At 50.4% G+C, this 13,370-nt stretch overlaps 1 protein-coding gene across 1 annotated transcript in view; it reads left to right on the plus strand.

The window, feature by feature from the left end:
• The window catches only part of srgap3 (SLIT-ROBO Rho GTPase activating protein 3), a 69,150-nt gene that overhangs the window by 39,031 nt on the left and 16,749 nt on the right, over window positions 1-13,370 (plus strand). Inside the window, 7 exon segments of the mRNA XM_067240947.1 lie at window positions 203-388; window positions 2,622-2,750; window positions 7,594-7,815; window positions 8,043-8,144; window positions 9,909-10,106; window positions 10,527-10,611; window positions 13,000-13,027. Coding sequence (XP_067097048.1) covers window positions 203-388; window positions 2,622-2,750; window positions 7,594-7,815; window positions 8,043-8,144; window positions 9,909-10,106; window positions 10,527-10,611; window positions 13,000-13,027 — 950 coding nt within the window.

Below are 13,370 nucleotides of genomic sequence, written 5' to 3' on the forward strand. Positions count from 1 at the left end.
AGGGCTGAGGGCGTTTCTTCAGTAGGTGTAGTACGACTGTTTGAACTGCTCTTTGAAATGAGGCTTGTCGAACAACATTAGCTTGATTTCAACATTTCCACACGCTACCTTGCATGTTTTCAGCATCAAAGTGTCTTTTCTGCCCACGTATCACCCTCACCCTCAATGCTGTCCCGTCTCTTCCCCCCCCCCCCCCCCCCAGGTGATGAAGACCTACCACATGTACCACACGGAGAGCCTCAGCGCAGAGAACAAGCTGAAGGACGCAGAGAAGCAGGAGGAGAAGCAGTTCAGCAAGTCAGGTGACCTCAACGTCAACCTGCTTCGTCACGACGAGCGCCCGCAGAGACGCAGCTCCGTCAGGAAGATCGAGAAGATGAAGGAGAAGGTGGGTCCTGGTTAGAGATGGAGGAGAAGGTCCTGGTTAGAGATGGAGGAGAAGGTCCTGGTTAGAGATGAAGGAGAAGGTCCTGGTTAGAGATGATGGAGAAGGTCCTGGTTAGAGATGGAGGAGAAGGTCCTGGTTAGAGATGAAGGAGAAGGTCCTGGTTAGAGATGATGGAGAAAGTCCTGGTTAGAGATGAAGGAGAAGGTCCTGGTTAGAGATGGAGGAGAAGGTCCTGGTTAGAGATGAAGGAGAAGGTCCTGGTTAGAGATGGAGGAGAAGGTCCTGGTTAGAGATGAAGGAGAAGGTCCTGGTTAGAGATGGAGGAGAAGGTCCTGGTTAGAGATGAAGGAGAAGGTCCTGGTTAGAGATGGAGGAGAACGTCCTGGTTAGAGATGGAGAAGGTGGTCCTGGTTAGAGATGATGGAGAAAGTCCTGGTTAGAGATGAAGGAGAAGGTCCTGGCTAGAGATGGAGGAGAAGGTCCTGGTTAGAGATGAAGGAGAAGGTCCTGGTTAGAGATGGAGGAGAACGTCCTGGTTAGAGATGGAGAAGGTGGTCCTGGTTAGAGATGATGGAGAAAGTCCTGGTTAGAGATGAAGGAGAAGGTCCTGGTTAGAGATGATGGAGAAAGTCCTGGTTAGAGATGGAGAAGGTGGTCCTGGTTAGAGATTGTACAAACACAATTTTTACAGTATTTACAGATATACACACACACACACACACACTTTACCTCTGAGGGTGCTTGTTCTCTGTCGTAAGCTGTGAGGCTGGAGAAGGTGTGGTGATCCTTTAGCTAGCGGCCGAAGGGGGAGGCGGTTCTGTCAGGTACAAGAGGCGCTGGTCTGCTTGTCTAAGCCCAGTCAGACAGGGGAGCTGGGGAGAGAGAGAACAGGGAGGCCTGGGGCCATGGAACACAGCCAGCCACACTCAGGCAGAGAGAATTCCAGGTCAGTGATCCAGCTCTAAAGAACGGCAGCCTCCTCCAGTCCCAGTTTAGCAAAGATTGTAATTCATGCTAATTCCCTTTTTCCTCTCTCTGTTTTTCTCTGGGTGTTACACACACAATCAAGCATGTTGGTGTACACTCTCACACACAAAAACACACACTCTCACACACACTAGCTCCGGAGCTAGGCCTCTGAATTGCACCAACATGCATATTTCATTCTGGATCTTCGTCTGGAGTCAGTTCATGCACATGAAAGCAGCGTTCTGTGTTCAGTACAGGAACAGGAAACCAGGAGACCGTCAGTCTCACTGCTCTTCACTGTCTTCAGACTGCTGTTATCACAGAGGCTGGCACGACAGACACACACACACATACAACTACACACAACCACACCTACCTCCTTTATTCCTTTCTTCTTTTATTCTCCCGTTCTGCCTCGTGACCTGATTGGAGCTCCCAGAAGCTTGTGTGGCTCAGAATCCTCCACCTGCAGACAGCGAAAAGAGTAATCCCTTCTCGCGCCTCACATCTGTAGTACTGCTGGGATTAGCATGATAAAGTGCCTGTGGGATTGGAAATGGGAAATACAGCACCCGGTGTAGGGTATTGCTGTTGTCCTCTGGAACACTACAACAAACAGCCACAAAAAGGGTTTTGCCGTTTTTAGATATTTGATGCAGCGCTAGCTATAGCCTACTTGTTAGCTCGGCGAAAAGAACCACATCGTAATCTAAATTGTTATCGAGTTCAGTTTTTGAGGTTGTTGTTTCCCCCCATGCTGATACCGGTCTGTTTTGTAACATACCATATGAATCATTACGTGGACAGCTGATCTCTTCTTCTCTGCGATGACAGCCTTAATCAGACCCAGCTGGGTGCCACAGCTTGTCCAACTCACTATGGCAACAGAGACCGCTCTCCGTGTCTGAAAGGCATGATATATCGTAGCCAGAACTGAACTGTGCTAAAGTCCGTTTTTTTGCCAAGGATGATAATGATTGTCTGATATGTGTTTCTGTGTTTGTGCGAGCATGTGTTTGTGTATGAGTCCTGTCTGAAGAACACTTGATTCACACCAGACTGAATACAGCCGGTAACCGCATCGAGGTTAGCTTGAAGCGGGACGGACAGCTAAGATTCTGTCGGTTTTCTGACAATATCCTCACTTCAAAATTGATCATATTCAAAGAGGCTGATTGTGATAAATGTTATTATGTGAAACTAGCCTACCTATTGCTTAATTTGTCTGTTTACGATCTTTCCATCTTTCTTCCCCTCCTTTCAGAGACAAGCCAAGTACTCTGAAAACAAGCTGAAATGTACAAAAGCCCGGAACGACTATTTGTTGAACCTTGCCGCGACCAACGCTGTTGTTGCGAAATACTACATCCACGACGTCTCGGATATGATCGATGTAAGTACTGCGAGCAAGGCTTCCAAATGAACTGAGTAAGCCTATTGGGGGGGAGAAGAAAATCTGAAGACCATTTCTTATCCATATCTTTTACACTTTTTAACGTAATGAAATCTTATGTTTTGAATTTGAACATGAATTAAAGATCAGCCAAACAGATATTCATTCCTTAAAATTATAAATCAAGCCCTTTTGACGTGTTACAGAAAAAAACGCCCATGTTGTGGGTCCCTCCCAAACAAAAAAACAAAACAAGTACGCTGTCCCTATAAACTTAGCACACGTGCCAAACCCCCCCAGACGCCCTCATCTTGAACCCTGACTGAGTGTAGACTGTAATCCTGTGTTTGTGTCTCTCAGCTGGGATCTCCAGCGTTAGTGTAACATGTTCCACTGTCATTGACATGTGAGCATCTGTCTCTCACTCTGTGTTGCTCCATCGCAAGCTGCTCCCTCCAAGCGTTTACATCAACTCTGGTTCATCTTCACCTCCGTCACAGCAGCCGTGTACGCAGTTGCTCGTGTTGTTTGACGACAGAAAGATATCCCTGCCAGATATGTAGGATACAGTCACAAGGGTACGGTTATTAGTTTGCGAGTTATCTAGTGAGTTATAATTTCCTGTGGCGGCTCGTGTGAGGTGATGCGAGGACGGTTTCCTCCTGCTGTGTGAGAAGAGCTCACGGAGATGACGACCCCTGGGTGTGTCACACACACACGGCTCGCTCAGAGGAAAACACACTGCAATGTTGAAACATGACCCAGTTCTCTCTCTCACTCTCACTCACAAAGCTCTCTTACTTTCTCTCTTCATCCTTCTCTTTCTCTCGTGTTATTTATTGCAATTTCCACAGGTCATGAGGTGTGGAGGAAACGGTAGAAAAATGACATGGAAATGACCCTTACTCCCTGAACAGGATAGTGACTGGCCTTACCCCACAGGGTGTGCCTCAACAGAAACCATTATACTCCAATTTGACCTTGACTGATCTACTTCCCTACTGAAAATACAATGTTAGGGTAGCAAGTAGCAACATTGAAAAGTTTCATTTCATTGGAAAAACATTTCAAGAGTGTGTTGAAAGTTTGGCTCAGAGTGTGTATGTGTGGGCTCAGAGTGCGGCCGGCGTGGTTAGCCAGGAGGTTAGTGTGGTTAGCCAGGAGGTTAGCGTGGTTAGCCAGGAGGTTAGCGTGGTTAGCCAGGAGGTTAGCGTGGTTAGCCAGGAGGTTAGCGTGGTTAGCCAGGAGGTTAGCCAGGAGGTTAGCGTGGTTAGCCAGGAGGTTAGCGTGGTTAGCCAGGAGGTTAGCGTGGTTAGCCAGGAGGTTAGCGTGGTTAGCCAGGAGGTTAGCGTGGTTAGCCAGGAGGTTAGTGTGGTTAGCCAGGAGGTTAGCGTGGTTAGCCAGGAGGTTAGCGTGGTTAGCCAGGAGGTTAGCGTGGTTAGCCAGGAGGTTAGCGTGGTTAGCCAGGAGGTTAGCGTGGTTAGCCAGGAGGTTAGCGTGGTTAGCCAGGAGGTTAGCGTGGTTAGCCAGGAGGTTAGCGTGGTTAGCCAGGAGGTTAGCGTGGTTAGCCAGGAGGTTAGCGTGGTTAGCCAGGAGGTTAGCGTGGTTAGCCAGGAGGTTAGCGTGGTTAGCCAGGAGGTTAGCGTGGTTAGCCAGGAGGTTAGCGTGGTTAGCCAGGAGGTTAGTGTGGTTAGCCAGGAGGTACACAGCCCAGGGACTCACCTGATGGTGCCTTGTCATCAGTCCTACAGCCTGCAGACCTAGCTGGTTGCATGGCTGGCTGGGTGCATGGCTGGCTGGTTGCATGACTGGCTGGTTGCATGACTGGCTGGTTGTATGGCTGGCTGGTTGGTTGCATGTCTGGCTGGTTGTATGTCTGGCTGGTTGCATGGCTGGCTGGTTGCATGGCTGGCTGGTTGTATGGCTGGCTGGTTGGTTGCAAGACTGGCTGGTTGCATGGCTGGCTGGGTGCATGGCTGGCTGGTTGCATGGCTGGCTGGTTGCATGGCTGGCTGGCTGGTTGCATGGCTGGTTGCATGGCTGGCTGGGTGCATGGCTTGCTGGTTGCATGGCTGGCTAGTTGTATGGCTGGCTGGCTGGTTGTATGGCTGGCTGGCTGGTTGCATGGCTGGTTGCATGGCTGGCTGGGTGCATGGCTTGCTGGTTGCATGGCTGGCTAGTTGTATGGCTGGCTGGCTGGTTGTATGGCTGGCTGGCTGGTTGTGTGGCTGGCTGGCTGGTTTTATGGCTGGTTGTGTGGCTTGCTGGTTGTGTGGCTGGCTGGTTGTGTGGCTGGTTGTATGGCTGGCTGGTTGTACGGCTGGTTGTATGGCTGGTTGTGTGGCTGGCTGGTTGTGTGGCTGGCTGGTTGTGTGGCTGGGTGGTCAGTGTGGTAGGCCCTATGCTCCTCTCCTCAGGACTAAACCACCATGAGGTTGGGCATGTCTCACACACACAAACATCTGTGCTGAAGTTGTTCCTCAGTATTTAAGGGACCATTGAACATTAAGAGTTGCTAGTTGTACTTTCTACTAAGATATAGAGTCAGATGGCTGAGCGGTGAGGGAGTCGGGCTAGTAATCTGAAGGTTACCGGTTCGATTCCCGGCTGTGCCAAATGATGTTGTATCCTTGGGCAAGGCACTTCACCCTACTTACCTCGGGGGGAATGTCCCTGTACTTACTGTAAGTCGCTCTGGATAAGAGGGTCTGCTAAAATGACTAAATGTAAATGTAATGTAAATATAGCTATATATATTAGAGAAAGAGAGAGGGGCCAAAAATGGGACAATGTAGATGACGGCTTTCCTGGTGGGAATGAGATATTTCCCTCAGAGTATACTTAGCGCAGCAATTCTGATGGTTGTTTATTCAGTGTTTGCGCCCAACACAACACACTCCACCACCATCAAGTCTTTGAAGTTTGGAAGGAGATTATGGAGGAGGGAGCGTATGGAAGGCTGGCCCATGTTCAGGGGGCCCATGGTCAGAGATTCTGATTGGTTGCCGTGTTGAGGAAGCCTACAGACAGACGCTCTGATTGGTGGATGTGTGTCCCTGTGTTTGGGTCACATTGGTAGGTCTGGATTTTTGTCTGGCAACCGGAAAGGGACCGTGTCATCCCAAATCCGGTTGTCTGAACTGCAGGAAAAGGGATTGGGAGCAGGACTGGCTGTGTGGACACAAGCTGAAGGAGAGGATAGGGAGACAGTTTAGTCTCGTTGTCGCTAGCTGGTCACTAGCTGAAGGAGACAAGGCACCAGTTTAGCCTAGTTGTCACTAGCTGGTCATTAGCTGAACGAGACAATGAACCAGTTTAGCCTACAAAATGACAAACACCCACCAGTAAGCAATCAGCAAAAAAACAAGAAAAGTGAATTCTGAGCAAGAATAGCTCGTATGCAGTCACGTGATTCTGATGACGCACGAAAATCAAACGGATGGCAGGAAGGGAAATGCAGAATGATCGAGATTGGATTCAAGTCCGTACTGAGTTTAAGCTATTACAATAGCAAGGCAACTTGTTTGTTAGAGGTTGCTACCAAGGTGCTCCACAATGACTGTCGTTTGGTTAAAATGACCTATCTACATCATTTTGACCCATCTACGTCAGATCACTGAATGGCTCCTCCTGCTGTACTGTTATTGTAGCCTACATCAGCTAGCTAGCTAGCTTCAGGATGTCTCCCTCCACCCGAAACTGAATCTTCTCTGGATGCAAGAACTTCAGCTGCGCTGCAACGCTATTTAATTTCCCTATTGATGAGGAAAGGAAAAATAGGTGGATTGATTTTGTGAAGAGCCACGCTGATGGAGAGCTTCGGATAAACTCCAACAGCCGCCTCTGCAGTGACCATTTCACAGCGGATAATTTTAACATGGACCAGAGACGTGGTGAAATAAGGGTCGAATGAATATGAGAACCCATTGGAGTCCTAAACAGAATTTTTGTGACTGTATAATATGTTTAAGAGGTGCTCTTCAAGAGGTGTCACTTGCCCCATCTTTCTCAGGTGATGCATTGGCCCTTGTGAAAGAGACATCAGAACAATTAGGATGAAGATGGGTACATCCTCAGCGTTAGAGCTTTGAGTGATTCACTGAACTTTCAGTTCAGTAGCCTCCAGCTCCTTACCCGCCCCCCCCTCTCTGTTTCTCTCTCTCTCTCTCTCTGTCTCTCACTCACTCACTGGCCTTCTCTGTCTGGTCTCATGAGGTTTATTTAGCTCTGCGGATAAGATAATTAGACCTATGTGTCCTACTGTGCTAGCTGGTGTGTCTAATTCTGTGCTACGCTGTAGCTATTTTGGAATGCTAACCTGGAGCAGCGCGGGATAATTTGATATTTAGTTCATGTTTGAGGTCGGGTCAACATGATAAAGCGAAACGAGGAGAATGGTGTAATTGTGTCATGTGAATGTTAAAGAGTTGTTATCGCTATTGACGGCTACATAATGAGTGCAACTATCTAGACACTTTATGTGAATCTTTTTTCAACCTATCAAAACCTTTTTTACACAGTGAAAGGAGAGGAGTGATCAAATACTGACTACAACTAAAGTAACGAGCCTGGCTTGAAAATATAAGAAGTAGAAAGTACAGATATTTGTGTAAAAAATGTATTTGTACTTCTTTACTTCCCATCTCTGGATAGGATAGACATTCTCTGAAATCTTCATTTTTCCTACCAAAGGCTTCTGAATCAAGCTAGCTTCAGTCTTTTCACTGAAAGTTTTTTCCCGAAACCCGGCTTGGTTCAAAATAATAAGTTCCAAACAGACGATTTCATACCAAACTGTTTTCTAATGACCGAACTTTTCCTGTTTTCCCCGCCCGCTCCACAGTGCTGTGACCTGGGCTACCACGCCAGCCTGGCGCGGACGTTCCGGACGTACCTGTCCGCGGAGTACAACCTGGAGACGTCTCGTCACGAGGGCCTGGACGTCATCGAGAACGCCGTGGACAACCTGGACTGGCGCAGCGACAAGCACAAGATCATGGACATGCACAATCATGTGTTCTGCCCTCCGATGCGCTTCGAGTACCTTCCTCACATGGGGGACGAGGTGAGACAGGAGGCCGGGCTCTCACACCCTGCCTTGCTTTCTTTCCTGCTTTCTTTCTTTCTGCTGGAACACGTATAGTTACAAGTCTCAGTGCTGTTATCAGGCAAATATCGCAACTCATGAAATGCTTTTTTTCTAATTACTTCAGTCAGTGTTCCGTCGTGTTTTCGTCAGAAGCCCACAGTGTGTGACTGGCAGGTGACCCATAATGCTTTGCGGCCCTGCAGGTGTGCCAGGTGAGCGCCCAGCAGCCGGTTCAGACAGAGCTGCTGATGAGATACCACCAGCTGCAGTCTCGCCTCACCACACTGAAGATCGAGAATGAGGAGGTGAGGAGGTGCTGGGGTGGGGGGGAGGGGTGTGTGTGAGGAGGAGGAGCTGTCTGTCTGTCTCTGGTCAGTCTGTGTTATTGTCTGTCTTACTGCCTGCCTGTCTGTCTTACTGCTGCTTCGCTCGTCTGTCTGTCAGTGGGTCTGTCTGTCTCCCCCGTGCATCCCTCAGTGTCTCCCCCACTGGGAGGGTCCTGCCCCCCCTCCATTCCCCTCCCTCCCCTGTGAGAGAGCTTCTTATGCCATCTGCTCCAGTCCCTGTTTCTATCTAGCAGCCCCATCGCTCTGGTTCCCGGGTGCTGTGTGTGAATGTTTAGCATGTGCTAATGGGACTTTTTTCCATAAGGATGGGGAGCGAGTGTAATTGGTGATGATGGGAGACTACTCAGTGGTGATGTGTGTGTGTGTGTGTGGTCGTAGAAGTGCCAGTAGACAGACACTCCAGGCTACACAGGTGCTGATGGATGTATGTTAACAACCCTGCCTGTCTAGCTAGCTACATACCCCAATGTGTGTCTCCTCCATATCTTCCTGTGTCTCACAAACGGAGGCTAATGGATGAGCGCTGCCTGTCCAGAAATGACCTTCATCCATCTCAGCATGCTACAAAACGGCGACCGCGCCAGATTTACATACAGTCTGCCCAGACTCGTCCCATTTTCAGCTGTTTGTCTGACGAATGGTTGACCTGAGGGTCGCTCTGTAATGAACCCTGTAGCTCCTCCAGAGGATTGAAGGCTGCCATGCGCCACTCAAAGTACGATCAAACAGTGTTCATTGTAGAGGGGTCGATTTGTCTTTGAAATGGATAATGTCAACAATCACTCATGCAGCTCTGCCGCCTGCACAGCTGTGTTCGATCCACCTTTAGGACCTGACGGCTCAAAGGAAGAGAGGTGGTACCTGGGGCAAATCGTATTTGGAATAATTTCACATCCTCTGCGTGTTTTATTATTGAGCTAACCTTGTCCTGCCCTGCCCTACCCTGTCCTACCTGCCCTACCCTGTCCTACCCTGTCCTACCTGCCCTACCCTGTCCTACCTGCCCTACCCTGTCCTACCCTGTCCTACCTGCCCTACCCTGTCCTACCTGCCCTACCCTGTCCTACCCTGTCCTACCTGCCCTACCCTGTCCTACCTGCCCTACCCTGTCCTACCCTGTCCTACCTGCCCTACCCTGTCCTACCTGCCCTACCCTGTCCTACCCTGTCCTACCTGCCCTACCCTGTCCTACCTGCCCTACCCTGTCCTACCTGCCCTACCCTGTCCTACCCTGTCCTACCTGCCCTACCCTGTCCTACCTGCCCTACCCTGTCCTACCCTGTCCTACCTGCCCTACCCTGTCCTACCCTGTCCTACCTGCCCTACCCTGTCCTACCTGCCCTACCCTGTCCTACCCTGTCCTACCTGCCCTACCCTGTCCTACCCTGCCCTACCCTGTCCTACCTGCCCTACCCTGTCCTACCTGCCCTACCCTGTCCTACCCTGTCCTACCTGCCCTACCCTGTCCTGTCCTACCTGCCCTACCCTACCCTGTCCTACCTGCCCTGCCCTACCTGCCCTACCCTACCCTGCCCTACCCTACCCTGTCCTACCCTGTCCTACCTGCCCTACCCTACCCTGTCCTACCCTGTCCTACCTGCCCTACCCTACCCTGTCCTACCTGCTCTGTCCTGTCCTTCCCTGTCCTGTCCTAACCTTTCCTGTCCTGTCCTGTCCTACCCTGTCCTGTCCTGTCCTGCCCTGTTCTTCCCTGTCCCCCAGGTGAGGAAGACCCTGGACGCCACCATGCAGACGCTGCAGGACATGCTGACTGTGGAGGACTTCGACGTGTCGGATGCCTTCCAGCACAGCCGCTCCACCGAGTCCATCAGGTCGGTGGCATCCGAGGCGTACATGAGCAAGATGAACGTGGCCAAGAGGAGAGCCAATCAACAGGAAACAGAGGTCTTCTACTTCACCGTGAGTTGGGTTTGGTTTAAAAAAATATAAAAAAAATGATTGTATAGAAATGGTTTCTTTGGAAACTCGAATGCGCATTTGACTAAAGGAAATGTTTGCGTATTTGTGCGTCCAAAATACGTTGTATGAGTTGAACTTAAAACAACCATTTCTTGCTCAAGTTCACAAATACCTTTTAGCATAAATCTGAAGAGAATCTAATAGACTAGAATCAAATAGAGAATCAAGTTGTCAGCTAATCCACCGAACGCGTATGACAAGTCTCCATGCTTTGTAAATCACGTGGAAATTGAATTATCCCCGACGCAGATTGAATTTGGGGTGTTTGGAGGGCGACGCAATCTGTTCTCCAGTGCTGTCGTCACATCACATTACTGCAGCCTGCTCAGTAATAGCTTCATCTTCTTCTGGTTTCTGCAGAAATTCAAGGAGTTCCTGAATGGCAGCAATCTGATCATCAAGCTGCAGGCCAAGCATGACCTTTTGAAGCAGACACTCGGAGAAGGTGAGGGCCTCTCTCTCTTCCTCACACACTCTCTCTCTCTTCCCCCCTCTCTCTCTCTCTCTCTCTCTCTCTCTCTCTCTCTCTCTCTCTCTCTCTCTCTCTCTCTCTCTCTCTCTCTCTCTCTCTCTCTCTCTCTCTCTCTCTCTCTCTCTCTCTCTCTCTCTGTCTCTCTGTCTCTCTGTCTCTCTGTCTGTCATGGCAGGCGCCAGGGATTAGCATGTCTTCCTGTAATTAAGACCCAGGGAAACCTGGGATTTGTAGGCCTGTTAACTGGCTGCCCTGATCCCTGATGGATCTCTTCTGGATACGGGGGGTTAAGGGAAGGTAACCATTAACCAGAGTTAATAATCAATGGGAATTCCATCAATAGCTTAAATTAGGGCTTCTCACACCAACCCCCTGGGGTGGGGGGGGGGGCCTGGGGGAGACTGATCGGTTGCCCTGGCAGCAGCACAGGATGCCCCTCCCACCCTCATGTGCCCCCCCGCCCCCCCCCCCCAGGGGGCCTTTTCCTTCTCAGCCGGGAGCATTTCATGCCCGTTCTATCAGACCCCCCGCCCCCGCCACGCCCATCTCAACCATCTCTGCAGCTGCTGCAGCACCTCATCAAGGAGGACATCAGGAACACAGCTGAGCCCACACACACACACACACTCCCCCATTGCCCCTTCATGCAGACATGCACACGTGTGTGTTATCTCCGTGTGTGTGCAGGTGTCTGCGTGTAAATGTGTGTGTGCGCGCTTGTGTGTGTGTTTGTGCTTATGTGCTTGGCACAGGGCTGCTGTGTATGAACAGGCCATATGGTGTCTGCAGGTACCACCCATGTTTAATTATTCAGGTGGTCAATCAGAGCTGTGTCTCAGGCTGTGCCTCAAGCCTAGTGTGTGTGCGTGTGCGTGTGTGCGTGTGTGCAGGAACATGTGTGTGTGTGTAGGAGGGAGGTTGTGTGTGTGTGTGTGTGTGCGTGTGCGCAGGAACGTGTGTGTGTAGGAGGGAGGTTGTGTGTGTGTGTGTGTGTGTGTGTGTGCGCTGCCAGATTGACCATGGAGAATACCACATGGTGCACAGTACATTGAGCTGTTCAGATTAATAAAACACCCAGTCAACTTGGATGGAGCCTGAGCACCAAACCACTCCAGCTCTGTACGGAGTTCCACAGGACTCCTCCTCTTTTCTTTATACATGTTCCCTCTGGATAAGTGTTCAGGGGAATGATGATGTCTGCTTTTACTGCCACGCAGATGACACTCAGTGTTGCGTTCCCTTACATCCAAAGGAGGGTTCGAGTCTACAGTGTTTGTTGGATTGTTTGACAGATGTTAAAAATTGGATGTCAGCCAACTTCCTTCAGTTAAACGAAGCAAACAAAGTCTTCATCTTTGGCCCTTCGGTTTCTAAAGACTTTCTACTCCCTGCTCCTCCTCCCTGCTTCTCCCTGCTCCTCCTCCTCCTCCCTCCTCCTCCTCCTCCCTCCTCCTCCTCCCTCCTCCTCCTCCCTGCTTCTCCCTGCTCCTCCTCCCTGCTCCTCCTCCTCCTCCCTGCTCATCCTCCTCCTCTCTGCTCATCCTCCCTGTTCCTCCTCCTCCCTGCTCCTCCTCCTCCTCCTCCCTGCTCCTCCTCCCTGCTCATCCTCCTCCTCCTCCCTCCTCCTCCTCCCTGCTCCTCCTCCTCCCTCCTCCTCCTCCCTGCTCCTCCTCCTCCTCCCTGCTCATCCTCCTCCTCCTCCCTGCTCATCCTCCTCCTCCTCCCTGCTCCTCCTCCTCCTCCATGCTCATCATCCTCCTCCTCCTCCTCCTCCTCCTCCCTGCTCCTCCTCCTCCTCCCTGCTCATCCTCCTCCTCCTCCCTGCTCATCCTCCTCCTCCTCCCTGCTCATCCTCCCTGCTCCTCCTCCTCCTCCCTGCTCCTCCTCCCTGCTCCTCCTCCTCCCTGCTCCTCCTCCATCCTGCTCCTCCATCTCCCTCACCCTGGTCTGCAGGCATCTTTTACATCTGTATGCTTCTGGATGGTGTGCATATGGCCAGAAGTGTGTGTGTGTGTGTGTCCTGTGTGTGTGTGTGTCCTGTGTGGGGACAAAGGGTGATAAGACCCTCTGGCATCCCCTCCCCCATCTCATTTCCACCCCCCTTTTGATTGGCTCTCAGACCCCCCCGCACCCCAGGGTCCAATCACAGTCTGTGTCAGCGACCCATCCATGGCTTTGTCCCAAACCTTGTGTCCCTGCCCAAATATATTCATCTCTCCCTCAATAGCCTCATGACTCCTTTCAATGGTGCCTTCCTCCGGCCTTGACAGGAAAGCTGGACTTGCTGGTCTTAGCAGTGTGTGTTCAGGCCTTCACATTCCTAATAATTCTCTCTTTCCATTTGTTCTTTTTGTCTTTCAGGAGAAAGAGCTGAATGTGGCACTACGAGGTAAGAGATTTCTGCTCACGTCTCTGAACTACCATGAAGGACGTGACAAAGACCTGAGAGAAATTCTATGAAGATTCGTACCATGAGACCAATGATTCAACTTGACTGGAAAGAGTTACTCCCAGCTTGCCTTGCGGTGGACCATTTCATTTTCCCTGTTTATTGAAATTGAGGACAAACCTCTGATTATTCCTGAGACGGACTAGCAAAACATCTTGACATCATATTCATAGAGCAAAGTTATCTTATCCTATAAGTCAGCAAGAACAGGCGTGCGTGTGTGTGTGTGTTTGTGAAGTTAAGGTACTGGGAAAGGTTCCAGGACCGTACTGCAGATGGAACT

Source organism: Osmerus mordax, chromosome 1, assembly GCF_038355195.1.
Source record: "Osmerus mordax isolate fOsmMor3 chromosome 1, fOsmMor3.pri, whole genome shotgun sequence".
Classification (NCBI taxonomy): domain Eukaryota; kingdom Metazoa; phylum Chordata; class Actinopteri; order Osmeriformes; family Osmeridae; genus Osmerus; species Osmerus mordax.